At 42.3% G+C, this 26,411-nt stretch overlaps 1 protein-coding gene across 1 annotated transcript in view; it reads left to right on the forward strand.

The window, feature by feature from the left end:
* CERS3 (ceramide synthase 3) overlaps positions 1–25,767 on the forward strand; it is a 48,964-nt gene extending 23,197 nt beyond the window's left edge. The window contains exons 5-11 of the mRNA XM_009991756.2: positions 1,628–1,685; positions 2,584–2,634; positions 3,830–3,922; positions 4,195–4,323; positions 6,064–6,170; positions 7,563–7,719; positions 25,399–25,767. Coding sequence (XP_009990058.1) covers positions 1,628–1,685; positions 2,584–2,634; positions 3,830–3,922; positions 4,195–4,323; positions 6,064–6,170; positions 7,563–7,719; positions 25,399–25,530 — 727 coding nt within the window. The 3' untranslated portion in view covers positions 25,531–25,767. The remainder of the gene's footprint in view (positions 1–1,627; positions 1,686–2,583; positions 2,635–3,829; positions 3,923–4,194; positions 4,324–6,063; positions 6,171–7,562; positions 7,720–25,398) is intronic.
* Positions 25,768–26,411: the final 644 nt, after the last annotated feature.

Below are 26,411 nucleotides of genomic sequence, written 5' to 3' on the forward strand. Positions count from 1 at the left end.
CCCCTTACATTTGCTCTCCTAAATTTTACCATTACTTTCAAATTTTTCTGTCTGCACAGTGGGTGTTCTGAAGTGTTGTTTTCGAATCACCGGCTTCAAAGTTGAAAAGTAAAACACTTGTTTATTACCAGTGTATCAAGTGGCATTTTAATAGTTGTTTTCTTGACTGCTTCTGCAGGTGTGAGACATAGTACCTTGTCTAGCCATTCATTCCATGTCCTCATCTTTTGGTTTTTGTTGTGGTTTTTTTTTTTTTTTTCTTGTAAAATGCTGGCTTAGTCTTTGAACATGTCATTTGTTTCACCTGGGATATCAGCTTCTGGGTAACATAGGACTTGGAAAGGAGAGGCTGCTCCTTGGACAGGTTCTCCTCATCTTCTCTCATATGGCCCTTCATTAATGTTTGCCAAAGACCACAATCTCATTTTTGTACATCTCCCAGTCCTTAGTACGGTGTTCATCTCAAGGTGCTCTCTCCTCATTTTTAGCAAACTTAGATTTTCTGGGAGGCTATTTGCTGCTCTCCTCCGGGGTTGTTCTTGTTCTATGCAATGCTCTCACCAGGTTTGAGGCCACATGCGTGTCTCTGTGATCACGACCTTTCTTAGCATGAGAAATCCCACAGTGTTTTCCTACTGATCTTGAAGAGCTGCTCTGGGAAAGGTCAAGCTTGTTCCTGCCAAGGAGAAGAGTGGAAAGGAAGAAGTTTTCCATCACCTGTGGAGGTGGGAGTGGGAAAGCTCTGGCTGAGTCTCCAGCCACACCCAGTCCCAGGGACAATACCTCCCACACAGACTCCAGAGTCATTACAACGCTGATTGCTGGCTCCAAATCACAGCATCCTGCTCTGACATATATTAAGCAACAACATAGTTTCGGTTCGCTAAGATACGCAAGAACTTTTTCCCCTCTGCTGACTTACCAGATGGGTGGTGAAAACCTGAAAGTTTTATCTACCTTGATGGGTATCTCAGTGAGCTTAGATGAGGCTAAATGCTAGAAAACCTAGTCGAAGATTGAGGCTTATAGTTAATTCAGACCTCTGTAGTAAGGCGTAAACTAATCCAGTAGTAGTTGGTAAAATTTTTGTAGGGCTCCCCTGTTTTCAACAGTGGTGTTAAGAGATCAAAAGAAATTAACCCAGCAATTGCAACAAGTCACTGTTGGTGCTCACAGCGTTCCCAGTGTTTGATCAGATTGGAAAGTATGTGCCGTGTGGCTGAAAGGCTTTCTGGAGTGAGGGAGCCATGAGGTGGTCTTAGTCTACCTTGATACAATGGGAAAGGTTGAGGTTATGAAACGTCAATTTTTAGGGAGTTTATTACATTTGCTGTGACCGTTCTCTTCACCAGCTCATGCCTGGCTGGAAAATTACTGCTGTAATCACAATCAAGGTACCTGTATTGTGATATTGTGAAGTAATTTACTACTTTAGCAATTAGTCAAAGCTTAAATAATTAAATATTAATAATTCAGCTATAGTTAATATGTGACAACCCTGAATGTAGAGTGTGAGGGCACGTTTATACGAAGATTGCCTGTGATATGCAATGATTTGCAGTAATTCTGGCTCAGGACAATAGAAAAATAAAATGCTTTTGTTCTTTTTTTCATTTTAATTTTGCAGCTGGCGATTTTCATTCTATCTTACATCCTCCATTGCTGGATTTATATTTCTGTATGATGTAAGTTAATTTTTTGAAGGCTTGATATTCTTCTATTTTCAACAAAATACAGACTGATTTCTAGATCTTCCTGAAGCTCATTGAAAGACTTGCTGATTTCAGTGGCTCTTTGGATTCTGGTCTTTGATGTGTGTAATCTAGCTGATAGGCTGCAATACGCATTGAGGCTTTACTTAACTTTTAAACTTTATCTTTTGAACTTCTGTGATTAAGTAATTTATGAGTAATCAGTATTTTTAAGGCAAGTTTTAAGAAGTCACACAGATGGTTTTACAACATGCCTTGTTAACACCTATGAATGCATCACACGGCCATGTTTTTCTCAAAGGAGGCCATAAACCTTTTCTGGCAGCACTTTTGGGGGTCACAACAATGGTGTATTTCATGGCTGTTTATTGAGGTGTTGCTGCTGAGTCAGAAATTGGGAATAACAGAGAGCGTGCTGCTTGTAACTATGTGAGCGCTGCCTGGGGTGTTGTTAATGCTTCTCCTGAGCAGCAGAACAGTTCTCGGCGTGTCTGCATTCATCTGGCTCTTCTCCCCAAACACTCTTTATCATCGTGAACCAGTGGTGCGTGTGGCTGGTAAACACAGCAAAATCTGATCGCTGTGGCAACATATCTTGTGTAATTGCAGTCATAAAACACACGCCCACTGCTTCGGATGATGAAATGGTGAACTGGAACGTTTCAGGTGTCCTGAACAGAAGCCAAAAGGCCGGGACCAATGTCATAAATCTGAGATGTAAAATCCCTTTATAAATTGGTGGAGAACAGTTATCAAGACTATAGCTGCTTAGCCTGCTCCACTTAGAGAAATTTTATGTATTGAAGACTTTGAGTTAAGACAAATTGTTGTTGCTCAGCTGATGAGTCTCTGAATCATCTGTCTTCCCCAGAAACCTTGGTTTTATGACATATGGCAGACGTGGGTTGGCTATCCGTTTCAGGTGAGCTTTCTGGCACTGGGCCTTCGGCCTCGAGGCATTCCAGGTATTTCCCTGTTGGAAGGGGTCAGAAGCGCTTCTCCCTCCCAAAGGGCACCACCTAGAGAGGTGTGGCACCAAAGCCTTTCACCTTTCTTTGGTACCTCCTGCTGAGTGCTGCAGGACTTCTCCGTGATCCACCTGGGCTGCAGCTCAGCCCTCCAGCCAAACCACTGTTACTTCCACCCATCCCAGGTTACGGGTTGCACGCAGGAGGTGCCATCTGTGTTACGGGTCTCAGCGCAGAGGCCCTGAGCTTGCAGCAGGCACTGCAGAACAGAATGATGCAGAGGGTTGTGCTGAGCAGCCCCAGTGCGATGTGCCTGCTGGGCCCTGTTGCTTGGCAGGGCAAGTGGAGTGAGTGCTGCAGGTATTTGGTTTGGCACGATGTCAGTCTCTGCTCTGGGCATCTCTGCTCAACACTCTGGTTGTTCCCAAGGCCATGAGGCTCTCGTTCCTTCTTAAAATATTTTACTAGCAGTGCCATAACAGATGACTCCAAGCAAACTGCCTTCTTGCCCACCTGCCAGAGGTTCTTATGTGCCCCCCACTCCTATTTCTATAAATCACAGTCCATCACACTGCTGCCTTCTTCCCATCCTAGTTGGAGGCCAAGAATAAAGAGAGTCCTGCCTCTCAGCTGAGGTTTCCCAACTTCTCTTACTCATGGGACCCAATAACAAAGCCTACTTCCTGCCACCTGGGAAATGTATTGAACCAAGGGAGCAGCCAAACTCAGCATCTAGCCCTAAGCAGATGCATAGGATTTTAGCATAAACAGCTGACATTTTAGTCATGGGATGTGTGAATGTTTAAAGTCTTAATTGTTCACCAAAATGGAGGGCTTCAGTTGCTTGTAATTAAATGCAGAAGCACTCTGCCTATAGTTCTCTGATGAAAACATAGAAAAAAGCATGCTAAAATTCAGAGATGGGGGAGCAACTGCAGAAACTGAGTTTGGTCTGAGTAAAGGTTGAAATATTTGGCTCCTGGAACATCCTTCTTAATGAAGCCCAGAACAGGGATTTAGTTTAGTTTAATTTTTTAAGCAAGACTCAGCAGAGGAGCAAAAGAAATGAGGAAAGGAAAAAAGAAGTAATTTCACTTGGCATTCATGTTTCACTGTTCTCAGAGTTAACTGTATTTTTCTTCATTACAGACTTTGCTGCCATCCCAGTACTGGTACTACATGGCTGAGATTGGTTTTTACTGGTCTCTCTTATTTACACTTGGGATCGACAACAAAAGGAAGGCAAGTGGTCATGCCTGTTTGTAGCTAGTACCTCTGTTTCTGTGAGGGAGGGAAAAAGTGTTTATAAGGAAAAGTGCTGTCCTGAGGCTGGATTTGGTGCAGCCACATGAGGGCAGCATCAGTCTATCCCTGGCACATCTGCACACCTGTGCTCTCCTGGCTGCCAGGGCATCTCTGGGTGTGTGATGAGTCTTGCTTGTCGCTTCATCCGCACCGAGACCCTCAAGGGCTCTACTTCCTTGGCTCTACCTTTTTTCTTCTCTCCTTCACAGGATTTTCTGGCTCACGTCGTTCATCACTTGGCAGCCATTGGGTTGATGAGTGGCTCTTGGTGTGGCAATTACGTGCGTCTTGGAACATTGGTGATGTTTGTGCACGATACTGCAGATTTCTGGCTTGAGGTAACCCTGCCCTCAGTCTTTGTTTGTTTTAGGTTTTTCAGTTGGTGGGGATTTCTGGGGAGTTGTTTTTGTTGTTGCCCAGTTGATGTTCAGTGCTGGTTTAATCTTTTTGCCACAAGATTCTTACAATCTCATGCTATCCCCACAGGGACAGGGCTTCACAGATTCATAAATTGTAAGATAAAAAAGAGTTTCTAGATAATTTAATGACCGATACTCAGTTACAGAATTCATTATGAGAAAAGAGTGGAAGAGACATTTTCAGTGCAGAATGGGGACTGGAAATACAACGGCCTCCCTGGATTATTCTTATTTCACTGTTAAAATTAGGCCAAGTTGGCTAGCCTGTGAACAGCTTGTCCTGATACCAATTCTCAGGCAAATTTAGCAGCCAAAATTTTGGCTGCTTCTCCAAACTGGCTTAATTTTGTCAGCATTCACACCCCTGTGTTGACTCAAGGGCTACATCCACATTATACACTTCTGGCTGGAGACACTCAAGCTGTCCCTGAACAAGATATCACAGGTATCTACTGGTGGAAGAAGAGTTTCTTCCCCTGGACTGAAGGGGAAGTCCCTTCCCTGAACTAAGTATCACTGTTTAGAAATGTTTGTGTCCCACTCTGCACACAGCACTGTGGGCACAAAGACTTGCTGCTGGATTTCTTGGAAAACAAACGCATGCTGTGTTTCCTTCAATAAAGTTATCCAGAGTTTGTAACACCAAGATTGAGAGCACAGTTTCATCACCTCCTTTGGTGGCACTGCCAGTGTAAGCAGCTCTTGAAAGCTGTTGTCTGTCACTGTTCAATTTTGCTCCTGATAGACTATCCGTTGTGTTGGAACAACTTATTGTGGGGTCATGCAGTTGGGATTGGTCCAGATTAAACACATACTTCCAAGTTTTTGCTGGGTTACTTTTAATCCTGAACTGCTTTGTGGTCCAGTTAACTGTGTGGCCTCACAAACAGTTGAGCTGACAACTGGTAGGACCTACCAGCTGACAACTGGTAGGACAGCATTCAGATGGAAATCGAGGTTGGGTTCCAGAATAACTTAATTCAGCCCTGCCACTCAAAAGCTCATCAGACTGCTGCTTAAAACTTAGGCTTGGCACTTGAAGCTTTGCCCACGCTCCAGAACAGCTGTTTTATTCAGCAGTGCCCAGGGTGGTTCCGAAGTGAAGCACGGAGAGCTGTACAGTTCATCTAGGGGAGAAGCAGCAACTATCATCTTTATTAGCAGGGTAAAGATCAACACTGGGATCTCCAGCTCTCAGAAAGGAGAAAACAGAAGCTGACTTAGGCACAGAGAAGGGTCAGGAACATGCATGCACCAGAACACCCGTGTATGAGGGGTCACCGCCCTCCTGAGCATGCAGGTTTGGCCAGCTGCTGCTCTGATCCAGCCCATTTTGAATCTGGTACAAGAATGAGGAATTATTTCCATTTTCTAGAGCACTTTGGGTTTTCCTGACATTTTTATGTTCTGATCGGAGAGCTGTTCTTCAGGCCTTTGACACAGAGTCCTTTCCTTTAAGATGAAAGGAGAAATATAAGCAAAGAATCTATTTTGATACTGCCTTATTGGGTATCAGTAAAATGATTGCTTTACATGTCAAACAGGGAGGAAACTTTCTTCCCGCTTAGGTGGAAGATGAGTCCTTGTTTATGAATATGCAGAAAGGAAGATATTTCAGACAATATTTGAAATATGTTTAATGGTTTTTATTTAATGTAGGCAGCCAAAATGTTTAATTACGCTCACTGGGAGAAAACCTGCAATATACTCTTTATCATCTTTTCTATCGTGTTCTTCATCACGAGAATCATCCTGTTCCCCTTCTGGTAAGCAATATTTATTGTAGTCACAGGCATTTATTTCATTCTCATTTCCATTGAGAGGTTGATATTCCGTGTGATGGGAAAAGGAAAGGAAGGGGTTGTACTTTAAAGAGCAGAAGCAGAACTTTCATTATTATTGGCTACTAAAGTGGACAAAAACTGTCATTTTCTTAAAAAATTTAAGTAAAAATAGTTTTTAAATTACCCTCTTGAAAATATGCTGACTTCAGTAAAGGCTTTTATGTATTATTTAACTTGTTTTCATGAATTATAGTTAAATGCTAAAAGCTCCTGCATTTTCAAGGGGATTGAGCTACTTATCTAGCAGAAATCATTTTCCTTTTCGTTGCATCCCTCCTGCTGTAGCTGCAAAGTCGGAGTACAGTGTGATTCCTATATGATGGTACTTAACTTTTTGTAGAGCCTTCTTTTTGCTCCTGAGTTCTTGGCTCACCTCACTCACTCACCTGAGGAGCAGTCAGAAAAGTTAAGGTGAATCAATTAATTTCTGAAGTCAACACAGATAAATCCTAACTTGCTGAATACTTGTGTGACTTTGGATGCTATGATTTAATCTGCTTTGGAGTATCCACATGGGTGCTTAGTTTACTTAATGCTTGACATGTTTAGTTTTTAAAAAGTGTTTAATGTGCTTCACATTCACAGTTTCATTGACCTGCTCTAATTTGCCTTCATGCCCCTCCTTGCATGTGTACAAACGCTTAGAGAGTCAAGCTGGTTAAATTAATAGTTCTGAACATTGATCAACACAAGGTTTTAATTTCCTGTAGTATTTTCTTACAGAAATGCTGATGTCTTTTACTTTATTGCTATTTTTTTATTAACTATACGAGTGATCTCCAATCATTTTGCTTCACTGAGTTTCTTGTTCTTGAGTTCTTGAGCTTGGGAGCAAAACATGAGATTAAAGGGACTCAAAGCCCTAAATGATATAGAGGTAGTGAAGTCTGAAGATGGACAAAACATATGTTAATTAACAAAAAGCTCTGTTGCAAAGCCTGTAGGATTTTCTCTGAAGTGTGGATTTCAGATTAGAAAGAATTTGCATTTAAAAACCAGCATAGACAAGCTCTGAGTTGCATAGTATCTAGACCACACAGAGCTCAAGGTTTTAAAAAATGGGATTTTTTTTCTAACATTATTTAGAACACTTTCATGCAAGACTCAAATGTCTTACCTTCTGAAGACAATACTTCAATAGAGATGCATAATGTAGTTAAGACAGGGCTTGTTAATTAATCTGTCATCTTTGCAGAGCTTTTTGACGTTCTGCGGAAATAATTAATCAGCTTGGAATGAGAAACTGGAAATAGTTGTAAATAGCATAGAGAAGAAATCTTGCATCGTAACAGTGACATTTATTTTTTTTTTTAGGATTCTTCGTGCCACGTTGTATCAGCCTACATACTACTCCACAACTCCTGTCATAGCATATTTTTTATTCAATGGGCAACTATTGATCCTTCAAGGCTTGCATTTATATTGGGGTTACTTAATTTTCAAGATTTTGAAAAGATTCATTTTCTTAAAGGTAAGCAATTTTGCTTCTGCAGAAAGACATGTGAAGCATCAAACAGATGCTAATACCTCCAGTAGATTTACTCGGAATTTCTTATTGTTTTCCTGAAACGTGTCAGTGTTTTTGATAGGGATCTACAAAATATAGAGATGTTCAAATGTGCTTTCTGCCTCTCATTGTCATACCTAAGGTCATAGATCAGAATATCAAAACTTCAGCTAGAACCGTTTTTTGCTTGTATCTGATGTTTGCTCTGATAGTAAATGAGAAACTGAAGCCCTGAGATGGTGCAGAACTCTTTAGAAATTCCTGTGTTCTGGGTGAAAGCAATCTTTTCTCACTGGACTTTGTAGGAACATACCAAAAAAGGAGAGGAGAGGTGAGTGATGAGATCTTGAATACTGCAGAAAACCTGTGGTCATAGTCCTTCAGGTTTGTCTGAATCTGAGGTCAGCTATACTTGAACGCTGGTTTTGGATTAACAAAAATATGAGGCTGATCTGGGATTATATTATGACACAGTGAACTACTGTCGTATTCAACTGGAGCAGAGAAACAGTGTCAGTCTGGTGCTGCCATAATCTGCTTTTACCTTGTAGAGAAAACTCATCTGGGAAAAAGCAATAAAGAAAAATTTGCTGCCATTTAGGTCTTGTTTGACTGCCTGAAGTAGTAACGTTTTCACAAGGTCTCTTCTCATGAAGTGTGCAGGTAGACAAACATTTAGCAAAAAGCATTTAGAAGAGGACTTTGGAGAACGTCTCTTAAGATTTGGCATAAGCATTGACAGGCATGTTTTGCGCATTAAGGTGAAACTGAAGTTGTGCTATTGAAAAATTGTATTGTTTTTGAGGATCAAGATACAACAACTTTATTTGAGTTGACTCTGCCCTTTTATGTGAAGCAGTTAATGGTGTGAAGCATCTTAAGGAAATGGAAATATTCTTTTCTAACGGTATTTAATTGTTATTTGACTGATAACAGAAACCATCCTGTAATTATTGGATTATTGAATTCCTTCAAATCTTAAGCAAATAGCTGGATACTATAGGGAGACCCAGTGTCTTCCCTAGAAGAAAACTGCAGTTACAAACTCCACCCTTGTTAGTCAGCAAACAGCTGCACATAAGGACAAATCTGTAGAAGAAATGGTTTGCGTTGTTCTGCTTCTAAAACATTTTCCTATGTTCCCTTAGACACTGAAAAGTCTGTTTCTTGCATGCCACTTACCTCTGTTAGATTAATTACAAAATTATTTCTGGCCTGGCTTACTGAGTGTTAATGTTTTACTTCTCATTTCTTTTTTGATTTTGGCCTTGTATCTGTGCTGTTCTGGCACAACTCTTCTAATGAAATTGAGGAGGACATCCCTCTGCCTTGCAGCTGAGGAAGAGAAAGGCTTTGGCATAGTTCTCCATCCACATAGGTTTGAGTTATGAGAGTACAATGCAAGAAGGTCTTCAGACACGAGGGTCAGGAGGACGTTTCTAGGCCAGCTATATAAGGCCATTCTGCCCCGCATGCTTGTATGCCTTTGTTGGGGCAGAAATGTTTTATTTTGAGATAAGAGCTTTTTTCTATTAGTCATTGCTAAAATATGGGAAAACATCAAGCCTGCATCCCTACCATGGATTTTTGATTCCTTATACAGCTATCCGAGAAGCCGGTTTCCAAATAACATTTTTACAGTGGTAGCAGCAGCAGCCCGAGCCCTTTTCGGTGCGTATGACTTCAGCTGGCTTGCATGTGCAGCCTGTTTTCCATAGCGGTGGCAAACTTGGCTGTGAAAGCAGCCAGTGCCTCCAAAGCTGTAAAGGCAACGTTGAAAAGAATGGTGTTTGTGAGACAACGTTTTATACCGACGTGTTTGTTACAGACACACTCCACACTAATAGCTGGGGCTATTTTAGCGAAATACCAGTAAACCATTGTCCTTGTATGAGGAGGGTTTTGTTTCTCTGCCCAAGACTTTCAAGTTTTCATTCAGAAAACAGACAATTTTGGACATTTTTCTTGAAGCAAGTTAGCTACTTCAGATGGAAAAATGAAGTCATGATGTAACTGGGAATGGGGACTGATGTCGTTTAACTAAAGGAAGCCCTGAACACAGCAAGGGTGTAAGGAGTTTTTTCGGTGCCCTCTGTGCCTTGAGCCACCCTGTGTTGGTGGGGTCACTAGTGAAAACCACTGTAGTGCAGCCGTTACCAGCTCCTAGCATCCTTCCAGGGGCAGGTGTCTGCCCTGGTTGTATCCTTCTGGACTGTGTCATCGCACTGTCTGAAAGTTAATGAGCTTGAATGTGCTTATTCTTAGTGGGAAGGGCTGTTGTCCCTTGTTGAAGGACAGGTTAAAGGATTTGTCTAGGTCAGACATGAAATGTGGGACTCGGTGGGGAAAGTGAACAGGAGAGGCCAAGTCACGTACCCACCAAGTCCACTTTGCCGTTATTCAGAGGGTCACATGATGATGTCACAGCTTGCTTAGAGCTGTGGGTCTAGATTCAATACTCTTATCTTCAGATTGTGGCAGGAGGCTTGGTTAAAGGCAGGGATGAGTACAGAAATGACATCAAGTACCGCAGCCTCGTTAGGTGGTAGCTTCTTCCATGCTTTACTCTTCCCCCTCAGGAAGAGATGGTTTTTTTCTGAGACTGGCTGGTCAGGAGCTCTCCGTCTCAGATGTCACCTCTACTCTACACTAATAAAGGGGACAATTAGCCTCAGTTCTCTGGGGTAACTGCTCAGCTGACTGACTTGCTTCAGCAAAACAGAACTTGGACCAAAAATCTTTTGGTTTCCCTCCTCTCAAATGTTGCAGCCAGAGGTTAATAAAAATGAGGAAAAATGAAAGAAGGGAGGAGATGATCTTGCTTTTGTCCCTCTGTGTTCTGTTTTCTCAGGCATGGGAGTCTGGCAGTGGAGCTGGTAGCACAGAGCAGCACTGGTCTCCAGGCTCACGGGACTGGTGCCACCTTTCCCCTGGCCCAGTCCTCTAGAAATGCCCTGACAAGGGGGAAATCTGCATCGACAAGCGAAGCTGTGCTCAGCTACTTCGCATCAAGAAGCTTCTTATTTTCTATGAGAGTAAACTTGAGGGGACAGGAGTATAACATTTCTCAAAATAAAGATTGTTCTTCTGGAAAATACACCAAAAAACCTCAAATATCATTCCTCATAGGACGTTTTGTGACCCTGGATGTGAGTTAGGTGCACGCATGTAAGAAAAGCCCTTCAAGGTCAGACCTGTAGCCATGTATTTTATATCAGTTCTGCCACGAGAGGAAAAAGGACATTTTTTTCAGTGTAATTTCTTTTCAAGTTAGGTCAGGCAATTCCAAAGTTAGCTGCTGGCTGCCATCTTGATGTCCAAGGCCTTTTGTTGCTAGGAAACTCCGTGTGTTTCTGTAATATTGTTCAATTACATGGTTAAATTACCCACTTGTATCAAGTTTCAAGCATCACTGAAACATGTCTAGTCATCATGTCTGCACATATGAGAATATTTTAGGAAAATTGAAAAAACATATAGAGAAATATGTACATGTGCACTGATTTAAAATATCTCGCCAGGAAAATCCCATGGAGATTAAACATTTTATTTCCAAGGTCAGAAAAAGGGAGCGAATGATGGCAGCTTATAGCCACATTATTATAGCAAATTAAGATGTAAAATATATGTTAAAACCATTACACACTGAGTTCAGGTTTTGAGACTACAGTGCTTTGAATCTTGAAAAATATGTGTAAGTTGTAGGAAATGGGCATGATGTCCACATGACTCGGATACTTCGAGGCTGATGCGAAGTCCATCAACAGCAGAAGGTAATGGCAGGTTTATAATGGACTGTAACGTGACCAGGAGTATGTTTTCTTGCTCTTTTAGTTGTTTTGCTACTGTCAGACTGCCTTGAAGTAAGGCAGTGAGCTTCTTACTAACGGTCACTATTATTTAGGTGTCATCAGCTGCAGTTTTGTTTGATTCACTTTTTGGTTCTTTCCTCTTCCTGAAACAGGAAAGACCTTGCACCGCTGTAGAGCAGACTTTTGGACTTGTCACTCTTAAAAAAAAAAATAGCTGGTGCCACCTATGTACCTGCAATATTCCTTTAGTATTTTGTACTCAGTAAAGAGGCTTTTGAAAGATTTTGGTGGGGCATATCCTTGTCCATGGTTTGATTATTCCTTATTTAGCTGTCGTGGTTTAACCCCAGCCAGCAACTAAGCACCACTCAGTCGCTCACTCGCTCCTGCCGCAGTGGGACAGGGGAGAGAATTGGAAGGGTAAAAGTGAGAAAACTCGTGAGTTGGGATAAAGACAGTTTAATAGGTGATGGAAAAGCCGCGCATGTGGGCACAGCAGAACAAGGGATTCATTCCCCGCATCCCATGGGCAGGCAGGTGTTCAGCCATCTCCAGGAACGCAGGACTCCATCACGCGTAACGGTTACTTGGAAAGACAAATGCCATCGCTCTGAGTGTCCCACACTATATCCAAAACACAGCACTATTCTGGCTACTAAAACCAAAACTAAGTCTGTCTCAGCCGAAACCAGGACATTAATCCAAATTCCTGAGGGAACAGTGAGAGTTAGTGTTCAAAGAATGACTCATGACAGAGTAAGGGTAAAACGATAAGAAAATACTATTTTGGGATTGAAATGAGAGCCATGAAATGCTTGTTATGATACTTCTGCTGTTTCCAGCAATCATTCTTCTACTTGATCACTTCGTTGTGTCTGAGGATTGCTCTCATACTGGGAAATCTCTGCCAGTTCGAGTTAACTTTCTTTCCTCCGTTCTTTCTTATGTACAGATACTGGGATGCCAGTAGAGTCCCTGCTGTGAAAGTGGTTAGCCATATAATAACTCCTTGAATCAGTTACTCCCTCTTCTATATCAAAAGAAGATATCCTACTAAAACCATATCCCTAAAAGTGCACCCATGGACTGAAATACTTCATGTGTTTCAATATTAATGTGTAGACAAGGCCTGGAAGTCCTTTGGAACATAGACAGAATCTGCTCTTATAAGACATGTAAGAGCACCCTCACCACTTACCTTGAAGAATAACGATTCTTTACATCTGCAGAGGTGCTCGCCTATGTTACCTTCTGTCTTTCTTGTTGTGAATTTATCTCATTACAGACTTGCTATAACCCTCTGTGTAAGTTTTTAAATTAAGTTATACAGTTCCCAGAGGCTACACTACCTGCTCCTGACAGATGCCTCTAGCTGCGTTTAGCCTGAGGCTATTCAGACTCACCTCTGCTTCCGCAGAGCTTTCCTTCCCTGCGATCCTTTTATTATTTTTCCTCTTGCTTCTTTGTGCTTGATCTGTTTGCATCAAACAGAGCTTTTATTTTTAATAATTCATTTGAATCTTATATTTGTTTTGTAACCGCGTGGGTCCTGGGAGTATGGAATTTCAGTGCTGGACTTGAGTGAGAAGTTTCTTGCTCACGAAACACAGGCCCACAGCACGTTGTTTAAAGCAAGGGGGTTTTTTGGTTTGCAGGTCCTTAAACATTTTCCCATGGAAGTACAGACTTCTGTATGGCAAATTTAAGCCCCTAGCACTTGCTCTCCTTTCCCTAGTTACCTTTAGAATCAGACCATGGATCCACTGTGGTTAAAATCTACTGGTTTACCTTTATTAAACAGGAGTCACCCTTCAGCCCCTGTTCACCCAGGAGTGCTGTGGCTGCGAACACTTGGCTGTTCTGACAGCTGAGGCAGCACTGACTTTCTCATTGAACTCTGCAATAACTTGAGATATTTAATCCTAAACAGAAATCTTATTTTTAAACCTACAGAGAGGAAAAAAGCTCTATGTAACATGAAAGTAGAACGGCCTCTAAAGAGATTACATCTGAAATGTCTTTTGTGGCAAATAGAATTGGATCCAGTGTTGGTGTGCTTGGGCCATGTGCTGTTCAGCATGCACTGGACACACCAGAGGTGAGCTGAGCCTGGTTGCTCCCAGCTAACAAACTCTGACTTTTAACTTCAGTTCTGAAGGGTCGTCACAAGACCCCGATCATGCACAACAGTGCTGCGCTTCCCTACACTGTGCAGTTACTGAGATGTGAAAATGAAGCATGAAATGAAATGTATATTCAGTTTTGGCATGTGCAGCAGTTTATTGGACTCCTAAAAAGTCAGACTTACAGCTGATTTTTTTTTTTCTTCTTTCTGAAGCAGTAAAAAAAGTATCTGTTTTCAGGACACTTATAATCAGAAAATGAAATTTAATGAGAATGAACACATTCAGTGAGAAGTCACTCATTTCAGAAAAATGCCATTCTACAGGAGCTAAACAGAGGACAGGAACTAGAGGCACATAATTTTTGTGTTTTTACTTACGTGTTTTGTTAAGCCTGTACTGCGCCAGTGGCTATCAGGGTGCTGATAAAACAGACCGAGGGATGTGCTTGTCTTAATTCCAAGTAGTCGTTTTAAAAGTAATAATATATTTGAGAGGATAATCATAATGTAGTTGGTTACAATTTCATGACTCTGTGGGACTGGAAAGTTGTGGAAAAGCTTTCACTGGAGATTTTGTGGTTACTTTCTAGACTGGGAAGGGCCAGCACACACTGATGTCTCGCTTTGGAGTTTGAGCTCCCTGAGTGAAGGTTTAGCACAAACACAGGACAGACTGAACTAGATTAGTAGGGGTTGCCTTTTCCCCATTTTAAAGGAAAACAGGTTATGGAGAAGTTGAATTTGTTGGTTCTCAACAGATAAATATTTATAGCAGATTTTCTTATGAGGCTGGCTTATTAGGGGAACAAAATAGGACAAATGCAAGTTTTCCCACTTAGAGATGAAAACCAGTCTATCTGGGAACCTTCCCAGTTGATTCAAATTGTTGCCTTTGGGACATGAGGTTTTTAATAGCCTGGAGATGGGAGCTAGCCAGCCAGGTCAGCAGTGTGAAGGCTCGTGCCCCAGTAAAGGGAAATTACTTCCTGTTATGACTTTCTTTCATCTGCATATTTCCCATTCTGCTGCAGCAATCCAGTTAAGCCCAAAGCCTGGCTGCATGTCTCACTTTGTGCTGCCAAATTCATCGGAGGGAGGAGGGGTGAGAGGCAGGCAGAAGAAAGCATACGAGAGTAAGAAGTGTGCTGGCTGGTATGTACAATGAGAGGCAAAAAGGAGAAGAGCTGCTGCCTGCACGCTGGGGAGCTCTGGAGTCCTGCCCTTGCTGGGATATGAGGTCAAGGCTGACCTCATAACGTATGGTGTCAAAGTGAGTGGCCCAGCAGAGTCTGTGGAAGAGGAAAAGCCACCAGTTCTCTACTGCACAAACGTTACGTGCCAATCCAAGAGCACTGTCTGGTCTCCTTTGCCTCGACCAGTTTATTTCCTGGCCCTGTGAGTTAAAAGGCAGATTGCTATTTAAATCTTTACTTTTTGCTCCATATTATGAACGGGGGTCAGCAGCTGAGCAATGACTTCCAGGGAGGTATGTTATACTACACACTAAAATGTACTTCTCAGATTTCAAAACAGCAACAATGTTCTTTGGAATTTTTATTTTTTTATTATTTTTTTTTAAACAAACTCTGTTTAGAATGCCTGTAATTACACACCACCTTGCACTTGAATATTTTATATAAAAATCAGGTAAAGTTTAGAAAACTTAAGGACTGTTGTGACCATTATGGAGGATTGAACTAAAGAGAAACTGAAGAAAATAATTTCTGAGCATTTAAACGGAATAGATGAGCTTGTGAACGTAGGCTGGGGTGGGAGCACCCGGACAAAGTACCCTTCCACAGCCCTGTTATGCACACACAGGGCTATGCAAGAGCAGACTCAGTCCTCTGGCCATAGTCCAACAAAGTGGGTGTGTGGGTGCTCCCTTCGCCCCTCTCGTTAGCTGCACCATCAACGGGGCCGTGCGGGTTTCGTGTGCTGCGATAAAATCCTGCCGTTTCCAAAGCTGTGGAGTTTGACCTCGGATGGAGCTGCAGATGACAGAAAAACAAACCTATGTGTAATTCCGAAGGCAAAGCTTCCTGCCCTGGCCAGTTCAGAAGTCTGCAGCATTGATACGGGGCCAGGTTCTCAGCTGGTGTAAATGAGCACGGCTTGACTTGCAGTCAATGGGATTGTGGTCATTTTCACCAGCAATGGATCTGGCCAAACAAGCACCCCCACCCCTCTCCCTGCGTGTATGTCTGGCACAAGGCAACTCTACTTTTAGTAAATCCTCCATCTAAATGACTCTTTTTATGTGGAAGTTCCTACTTCAGATAAAAGACGAATGTTGGTAGAGTGTTTGTTTTAAAATTAATTGATTTACTTTGCTGTTCACAGAAGGGCATTTGCTGACAGTTTTTCTGGCTTCCCTTGTTAACTACTCATGTCTTTTCATTTTCTAGCAGGATATTTATGAAATATTCCATTTGTTGCTAGTTTTATACATATGCACCTATATAAAAACTATATATATAATAGTGTGCATATGTATTTATTTTTTCAGTTGCCAAAAATCAATTCACGGAGCAAACCCTAGGCCTTCTACAGAACTTTTGATGCCTTCGTTTACTATTTTTAATATATGCCACAGAGGTTTGAATTGTGGCTTTGCTACAGGGTAATTCTCACTTTCAGAGGGGTTCACATACTACAATCTGCTGAATCAATTAAAAAAAAAAAAGCTTGAAATGAGCTAGTTAATGATAGATTAATATCAATTGAGAAAGGAAGTTGTCCTATATTGTATTTAAAGAAAATATGTTTCCCTTGAAGGACCTAAGAGTGCTCCATAATCCTTATTAGATGTGAAGAAGGGAGGAAAAAGGAGCTGTCTTTCCTCCGTAACACAAGTCCAATAACTTTTGACTAGGCACAGCGTGCTGCAGAGGTCCCATCATCAGAAAGCAAACAAACCAACCTGGTCAGTGGATGAGTCTAATCAGGCCGTGGTGGGTGTGGAGCACACGAGGGCAGGGTTTGCCTCATGCAGCTTAAACTCTGCCCAGCTCAAGTTCAAGGATCCCTCTGTAATCAGCGGAGGAAGAGTGGTGTCTGTAGCGAGGAATTCACCGTGTCCAGAGTTGTCGTCGCAGCAGTGGTGGGGCAGGTCACGCTCTGGGGAGGCCCGTTTCTGTTGGTTATAGAGCAGTCCTAGATGACAACTTCTGAGTAGATACCTGACTTTCAGAATGCTGAACTTCAGGGAAGTAAACCCTGCACCAAGGGACTTAAGCACCCAAGTCTCAGGGACTTGTAATGCTCTTTAAGGAACTTTGTTCACTAGGTCTTACTTCCAAGTATTCTGTATCAAACCTCGATATCAGGGTGTTTAGAAATACTTCACTGAAGTGATTGTAGGCATTGTGATGTGAATGTCGAATGAGAAGATGTTACTCGTTAGGTATGTGACTTGAAAATTTGATTGATGATGTTTAAGTGCAGGGATAACCTTTAGATCCATAACATAAGGAATGGAAACAATGGAAAGAGAGAAATTAGCACCTTAATGGACACATTGGATAGAAGTGCCTGTCATCTGCGTGGTTGCCTACTTTGAGCTTTCAGGTTAGTTTAATAGTGCCGTAAGGCTTCTGTCGGAATGCTCTGCAGCAGCTGCGCTGTTTCAAAACGTTCCCCTTCAGTGCGGCATCTCACCTCACTAAGTGAGAAAAGTGAGTGTCTGATCAGCTGTTTTGTAGCCAAAAAAGCATTTCTAAGGAATAAAAGTGCATGTTCTGATAAAAGTTCATACCACTGAACTCCTTGGCTTAATGCAAGTTCTGTCCTAGGGTAAAAAAAAGTTCACTATAGAGAACAGCATCAAATGCCTATTATATTGTTCTTTGTTTCTTTGCCAACGGTGGATTTAAAATTGGAATAATTCAAAAAGCAGTGGGACATTATGACTCATTCAGTACCTCCTGGGCTTTTGACATTATCGTAAAGCCACATACACTTGAGTGCAAGGTTTAGTTAGTGGATTTCAATAACACAGCTAGCAGGCTTTATTGAAACCACAGAGTGCCTGATTAACTGTAAACAATGATTTATTTCTTCTGAACAGTCAGGGTATTATAGCTCCAGTTACAGGTGTGTTTTGCTGAGTGACAATACTAGTAATTTTTTTGTGAGGTTAAATTTATTCCTTCAATCAAAATCAGGGACATGTTCTAATAGTAACAACTAGCTTTATAAGGCCATTCTTTTCAATATTTGTGGAATTAGTGTAACTTTTCTTTTAATTTGTTTTTCAAACGTTGTCTTTGAGTTCCCTCTGAAAACTCCCAGTGGAAAGCTTGGGAATGGGTATTCCGTAGAAGGAGGAGATTAAATAAGAAGAGTCTTGGTCATAAAACGTCCAATACCATTAATCTAGTGAGTCTGCATCTTCATTTAAAAACTGCATAAAGCAGAGTCCAACTGCTTATCCAACTGCTTATTTATGTTGCCTAGTGCGTATAGGCTGAAAAGGGAAATATATTTTCCAATAAAATCTTCCAGGCTGGAAATATAGAACAGATCACTTGATTCCAAATGTATATTGCTTTGTCTCCACAGGAAAGTAAAGACATATTAAGTCATATGTCAACTGAGTTGAATTATTGATGTTGAATTAAACATGTTGAACTCTGAGATTCATCATCTTTATAGTATTATTTGTTAGAAAAGTGCCCCCTTCTGTCTATTTGGACTGACTTTTTATTATCTCTCTTGTTTATTATCTCTTTTATTTGAGTCAGTGGTTGCTGACCTGACTAATAGCTTTCATCTTTGTACTGCAAGCTGGTTCCATATGTGCAGGTGCGGTGGAATTTATTGTTTTACATTGAAAAATCAAGATCTAGTCAATATGTTTGTAGATATTTAAATGAAAATATTCTTAAGGTAGAATTAAGGTATAAGATTTAGGACATTCTGATTTTAATTTAAGATACATTTAAGAGTCAGGAAATTGAAAATAAATATCTGAAAATCCCAAAATCTAAATTTCACCAAATCAGAAAAAAACATAATTAAAATTCCAGAACCAGCTGTGAATTGCCTTTATATATCTGTACCCGGTAGAAGAAATCCAGTTAACTGTATGGACATAAATGATGCTTAACACGAAAGGCCCAGATGTATATCCTTAAGCCCTCCTGTCTTTGGGAGAGAGATCTGGCTTTCCCTGTGTTTATGATGACCAAGAGGCTCCCATGGGCTCAGTGGTTACGCAGAACCGTGCAGTTGTAATCCATATATGAGAAAAATGGAAGAAATATGTCTTCTGTGGCACCTACTAATGACAATAGCATATCCCTGTGTGAGCATGTGACCTGGCTTATCTCAGGTACAAGGTCAATCCACGAGGAGTTGACTGACGGCCTGGTTTGCAGTATGAAGTCTCTGTTGTCTGGAGAATGAACAGACTGAGCTGTGATACACTGAGTCAGCTGGGATTATGCTGGTAGAGCTAAAAAATCATACTCCCCAGCAGGTGTGGTTATAATGGTATGAACGTGCTCATGGTTGTGTAGCTGTTGGATCCTATGGAGACTCTCCCTGTCTCTATGTAGGGTCGTAGAATGGATTGGGTTGGAAAGGACCTTTAGAGATGGTCTAGTTCCAACCCCCCTGCCATGGGCAGGGACACCTTCCACTACACCAGGTTGCCCAAAGCCTCATCCAACCTGGCCTTGACCACCTCCAGGGATGGGGCAGCCACAGCTTCTCTGGGCAACCTGTGCCAGTGCCTCTCCACCCTCAGAGGGAAGAGTTTCTTTGTTATGTCTAATCGAAATCTCCCCTCTTTCAGTTTAAATCCATTGCCCCTTGTCCTAATGTATAGTATGTAAGCATTGGTGTACCTGATCAGGTTCCTCCACGTCAAGTAAAGAAACAGATGATCTAGTAAAGGACCTGGGATTTAGTGAGTGCTTGTTATTTATTTATAAGTCTATTTTAATGAACGTTTCTGTTCAGGTACACAAATCTCTTAGGAGTTGGAACTTTGAAGTTATTACTCTTGGATGATTTTTGTTTGGTGGCAGATCTTACTATTCTGAAAACAATGTAGTTCAGAGTTTGTCAGCAGATACAAAGAGTGACTTCAAATTTGATTCCTGCGTGACTTTAACTATAGCCAGTGCTGGCTTTAAACAAAGCGGGTGGAAAGGCAGCAAAGTCTGGGGCAGCAGACTCCTGGCATGTCAAGGTGTCTGCAGGAAAGGAGAGCTACAGCCATGCTGGCTGCATCTTCCCTGCCCGTGTCCCAGAGTGCCCACCTTGCCGCTGCAGCCACAGCAGGGACCAGGTACATGGGCCTGCTGCAGCTGGTGGGAATGGGGAAGCTGTTCATCACTCTGTGCTACCGCTTTCCCTGCAGCAGCAGGAGCAGTGAGCTCAGCTTCAGGATTAATTGGTTTTAGTCTTGTCTGGGCAGGAGCAAAATTGAAATCACCTTATGCTGCTGAGGAACCTTGAGTCAATGTTGATCCCACCAGATGTGTTAGGCCTGGTACATCTCCCAACCCACACACGGACACAGTTACACCAGTGAGAAGGAGCCTGAACTGATAGGGACTGATCTTGCCTACTTTTGCTTGCAGTAAGGCACAGCAAGCCTGTGCCATCCTCTTTTTTTTTTTATTTTCCCTAGCTGATTAGCTGAAAAAGCGAAAAACAAACATTCCCCTACCATTGTGCTTCAAACTGGCACCATGAGTTTGTAAAGTAGACGCTACGTTGTTGTCTTCATCATGCCAACTGAAGTTATTGTGTGCCTCCTGAAACGTATGTGCCTTTGTCAGGGAGAACCAGGGAGAGGCTGGATTGGAAGCTCATTCATGAAAAAAATGTTGTAGCAACTCAACTTTACTGCAGAAGCATCTTCTGCTCAGATGTCTCTCAGCCAGATTCTTTGTCTTTTTCTTTTTCTCCATGTTGCCTCAGTGGCTATTTCTGTTTTGGAGTGTGTCATTGCAGTAACAGCTTATGTTTTGAGACCTGCACTTGACAGTCTGCAGTAAGCTACATTGACCCGACGATGCGTGTGCCAGCGAGTGGCCATCCCCTTCTGAGAAAGCAGAAGGCACATTGCTAAGGCTTCCTCACTGTTTATAGGATCAATCCACGTTGCTGCAATATATTTTTGCCTTTTTTATGCTCCTTGGCACTTTTTCCCTCTGCTCTTACACTTCCACTTTAACTCCTGTGTAGCAGACACGAAGCCATGGCTGCATGGTGACCTCAACGTGCACATGGACAAAGATGCCATGTGCCCAGTAAAGGGGAGCAGGAGAGAAGGGTGGTGTCTGCCTGGTCCCACTTCTCCACCAGTGAGCTTCAGATGGTACCAGCACGTAGGAACGGGAAGCCCACACTTCCATCTGTGTTCCAGCACAGCCATGTCCTTCTCCCGACGCTCTCATCAGCTGTAGCAGAAAGAGTGCAGTGCCAAGAGCTTGTCAAGAGGGAAGTGATTTCTGAGTGCTTTATTGAGAGACAAACTTGCATGATTAGGAGTAAATTCTCTGTTAGTTTAGATGGAGATTTGACCAATGTTTTTCTGCTTACGAGAGGCTGGGAAGTGGCCTATGAAGTTTGCTCATCTCTTAATTTCAAGAAGTCTTTCTCCTTGGTGAAGTCTCTTGGAAGGACCTTTACTGTTCATGTGATAAGATGTGGTGCTAATGACTTGCATGATACACGCTCTAACAGCAGTGAAATGCAAGAAGCCAAAACTCCCTTAACAAATACGGTTCATTTAACTAAAAGAGGCGGACTGAGCAGCAGGTGGAAGGGTTAAACAAAAGGAAAAAAGATTATAAAAGTTTGCGGCTTTGGCTTCACTACAAATGGCTCTCTTGCAGACTTTATAGCATTAGTGTTGCTTCTCATAAACCTTGAAACCATTCATCCATTTAGAAAGATTAAATTGGTTAGTCATCCAGAACGTAAAATATACACATCCATTTTGTCTGCTACCCTAAACCCTCTGAAGTACAATAAATGCAGCTGATGCCATGGAGCTGAAGCATTGAGTATCAATGATGGCCTCAGTTGTGGTGTTTACAGTTTGCCAGGTCCTGTGTTTCTGAGAGGATATTCATCTGCTGTTGCTCAGGGACAGTAAGAGCAGAGTCTTTGAGCTGGAAAACACAACTGTAATGTATGATGTGAGGGGCTCACAGAAAGCATTTGTTGTTACGAGCAGGGAAAATTCTAGAAATGTTAGATTTGTTGTTATTCTTAGAAGGTCAAAGTTAAGAGGCGCACACTTCACTTACGATACCTTAACGTATTTATAATGGTCTGTTGAGCAGTTTGCAAAGACAGGTTTGTTTGGTTTTCTAGTTACAGACAAAGCTATTGCTGTTTAAAGTTTCACTTGAACAAGCTAGACAAAGATGGCCAGACTCTTCTGAAGCAAGAATTTGTAGAGGCACTTGGTCAGGAAGAAGGTTCATGATTAAAAATATAATAAAAACTTAGATTTAGTTTAGCAGCATTTTTTCTTGATTAATATCAGGATTACAGAAGTAGGACTCTTTCCCAGAATTAAACAGATTTGCAATGATTGTTTCAGACTACAAAGAAATTTAATTCATGCTGCTTTGAAATATATAAGAAGTTATCTGAAATGCAGGGATTTCCAGTGTGCTGGAAAACATGTTTACATGTTTTTTAATTACTACATGTTGAATCATAGAATGAGAGCATCCAGCTTGACAGCATTAAAACTGGAAAGCAAATCCTATCAGAGTTTCCAGTTCCGTGCTGGAAATTCCAGCTCATGCCTATAGGAAACAGGAATTGATGTCACGTACCAGCTATCATTTGAAGCCAGCTATTGTGAAGGATGTGCTTGAGTACCAGCAACTTCTGTGGACCACACTGAGGTCCTTGAAGTACACATGGACTTCACTGACTCAAGCACTCTTCCTCCGTCACTCCCGGGTTTGCGGCCTCAGCCAGAGGCTGCTCTGGAAGATGAGAGTGCTTCCAGTGAGTCCAGCAGGTTCTGCATCAGACACTGTACTTGGGTTTAGTTTGTGGTTTTGTGTTTTGGTTTTTTTTTTGTCTGAAACATTTCTGGTGGCAGAAAAGCAACAAGCCTCCTCCCACACCCTCAATGTTTGTCTTTTACTGCGAGTACAAATCGCAAAACTACCAGGAGTGAGAGGTGATCTGAAAGAGGCAGAACCTCATAAATTGTTTGTGTGGGAAAGGCTGTCCTTCCTTTTCTCTAACTGATGGCATGCCAAGTTTATTTTACAGTATTTACAATAAGATTTGTTTGTTTTGATGCCCTTTGTATGTTGTTAGGGAAAAAGCAAAAAGAAAATCTCTGGGAAGTTTATACTTTCTGATGAGACAGAGTTGAGGCTTGAATTTTCTTTCCAGTCCGATACGTTTTACTAGAAGTGTAATATATCAGGGATATGAGATTGCAATTGGATGAGTTATTACTGAGCTGTCGTTTATTTTCTCTGTATGAGTTTGGTGCTTAAGAAAGACCTCAGACCAGCAGACTAAGACAGTGAATTTGTTAGTTCATTCCGAGAGCAGGCACAGGATGGGCAGGAACAACACTGGTTTCTCCTTTCTGCGTCTCATCTCTGACTTCAGCACGTCACTCCAGGAGCAGGAAGAACGTGCAGCCTCCGCCTGTTTAGTTGAGGTCCAGACAGATGACAAGGAGAACAAATTTATCCGTGACGGAACGGTCCCTGGTGTGGCTGTCCAGGCAGCAGATTGTTGGCACAAGGGCTGACGTGCCCGCCAGGTCCAGCACACAGCTCTGGGGGCAGCACGCTCGGGTACGAGGAGAAGCCTCAGGTGTCCCTCAGCAGCCAGCCCTGCAGGCCAAACACCCCTGCGTCACAAAGACACTGCGACACCTCCAGTCCTCGATACTTGAACATTGACGCCACCAGCTATTTGGCTGTTAAATTTTTGGAGTTCCCTTTAACAAACTAGGTACCCTGGTGCTAATGGGTAAATTCTCAGCCATGGTGTGAAGGCCCAGGGTTTGATCATCAGCTGTGGGGGAACTGATTTTAACTGAGAGGTGGTCTATTAAATCATGAGATGCTGGAAAGGGAATGACTATGGCCTGTCTCTTCCAACACAAGAACTAGAGGGTATCAGGTGTTTGTTGGGTGGTATGAGGTCTACCAGGCATCTTCCAAGTAACTGGAAGAGACAACCAGTGGCCGCTGCTAATCACACAGGAAACTGCTGGAGGTGGGAAGGGTTTCTCAGGTGCCTGCTTTGATCTCATTTCTGTTCTCGGTCACCGCTTAGGCAGAAGGAAGCATTTACTTGATTTACAGCAACTTTAAGTAGAACATCCTATCCTGAGTCTGCAGAGCAGGTCATCAGTTGGTATGGAAAGCCCTTCCAGGAAGGCAGGTACTGCTCTTGTGCTCTTGTTGCATTGAAAAGGAAATAGAGGTGTTTGGTTTTAATGCCAAAGCCTCGATTGTTTGAACCAAACTACTGAACACATTGTAGGGTCTTGAGTTATGGTAGGAGTTGAGAATAAGAGACTAATGGTATATTTTGTGTGCGGTGACAAATAGCACAGAATTGTCTTACCTTTCCCTAACTTCTGCTGTGAAATGCTGGGTAGATGCAACATCTGTTCTCTGTGTGGTGGAAACGTGTCTGGCAAGTGCTGTGTCTGGCAATGAAGCATGATTGCCAAATGCCAGAAGCTGTTCCTGTAGAGCTGGGAAGGGATTTTCGTAAGGGCAGACTGTCTCGCTGACCCCCCGTCATCCCTGCTGACGGAGCAGCCATCACCTCCTCCCTGGCAATTCCCTTAGCAGGATGATACACGCAAGTCGTGTGTGATAGCTGTATAGACATGCCCTCCTCTTTCCTAATGCTGACGTGATATATACACCAGCAAGCAGAGAAGAATATTTTAGGGTCAGTAAGTCTCTTTCAGCAAAGTTAATGCTGGGAGATGCTGGCACGACTGGTCACTGTTTAGTTTACACCTGTCAGAAGCAGGCAGCCTCTCAGCTCCTATGTTTGGCCAAGTGTATTCATCATATTTAGCTTTTACACAGTATTCTTTTCATCTTCCCTGCACTTCACAATTGTTAATTAATCCCACAGCACCCAGGGATTACTCGTAACACTTTACAAGGGAAAGCAGAAACAAGCAAGAAGAGGTCAAATGACTGGGCCAAGGTCGCGGAAGAAATTTTGTCTAAAGAACATTAGGTTCTGAAAGACTAGAGTGTTGTTAACTGGTCTGTCCTTGGATGTTAGCCTCCGTTTTGGGGGAAGGGGGAGTTTCTGGGGGGCAGTTTTGATTCTGTCTAGTGTATTTAAAGCTCCCCTTTTATTTGTTCCCTTCAGCACCTTTTTTTTGCTGAGGCAAATGGAGGACAGAGGGTTTTTGTCTTTAGAGGGTGATGGGGAATTTCCAAGAAGGGAAAATGTCTCATGTTCTGGAACTTTTACACATGATCTTTTCACTGTGCAATTACAATTGGGGGCACCTGACTGATGAAATTAATTGGTTATGTTTTCAAATCATTGCAAAGATCCAGATACCCAGTTCACTTTAAAAATAAAAGATTTGCCCCTCTGGCACCCGTGGGCCCTTTTGAAAGGTCTGTACTGATAACAGCAATCCAGTAATTTATCTGACAGTAAATACTGCAAATACAGAATACGCTTATGGTGTTTTGTTCTCCATAGGACTTGAAAGATGACCGGAGCGATGAAGAGGAGGAAGATTCTGTTACAGATAATGAAGAAGAGTCCACAAAGAATGGCAGCAAGAACGGCTGTGGGTCAAGCAAACATCTCCTAAACAGCAGTCACCACTAGCCTCCTCCTGCCTCGCCTCCTGCTGTGATTTCTGCTCTGGTTTTAACCCAACCTACAGGATAGAATTTAAGTCAAAAGGCTTATGAGAGGCTGTGATTGATTTATTGTTGGCTACTGGACCTGGAAAAAAGCCCAGGTTAGAGGGGAGGGAAAAATTGCATAACATGACAAAATGTGTTAATGACCCCCTTTCTGAATCGTCGCTGAGTGTTTGGAAAGACGTTTGGACACACTGACTGCCAGTGCTCAACGAGGTCAAAGCTCAAGAGCGTCAGATCATTTAGTGTTCCGTTGATTCCAACGTGGTTTTTCAATCTGATACAAGATATATTTCACCAAGCAGTTTAATTCACAGATGTTTTGTGGTAGGTGAAACTCCACATTAGGAGTGAACTCCATTAGGAACCAAAATTACATAATGTGGGAAAAATTTGACAGTGGTGTACAGTGACTAGTATTTTAGTCTTTACTTTTCAGTTTAGACCCTCATCAAAATGGCTATTTTTTTGAGTTAGGTTTCGTTTCCTGGAGGCCAGTGGAAGCTGACATGGAGGAAGTAAAATTCTTGCCTGTGAAGACCTGACTTCACTGCAGAAACACAGCCTTTCTCCAAAATACGCTGCATGATAGATAGCTCAAATGTTGAGTTATAAGGTTTGCCTGTCAAGGAAGTCACTGTTGAAATAGTAAAACTCAGCCCCAGTTCTCCATTGAGCTCCAGGTTTCACAAATGTCTTTTATCTCAGTCATTTTGGCCCAGTGTTAGATGAGAAGGTGCAGTGGGGAGGGAAGATGCTGAACCTTCTCGCAGGTTCTTTTGCACTTCTTGTTTGTCTTTGAAACTGTTGGACACCCCGTGCTCCTGACACACCTGCAGCCCG

This window comes from Tauraco erythrolophus, chromosome 14, assembly GCF_009769465.1.
Source record: "Tauraco erythrolophus isolate bTauEry1 chromosome 14, bTauEry1.pri, whole genome shotgun sequence".
Taxonomy (NCBI): domain Eukaryota; kingdom Metazoa; phylum Chordata; class Aves; order Musophagiformes; family Musophagidae; genus Tauraco; species Tauraco erythrolophus.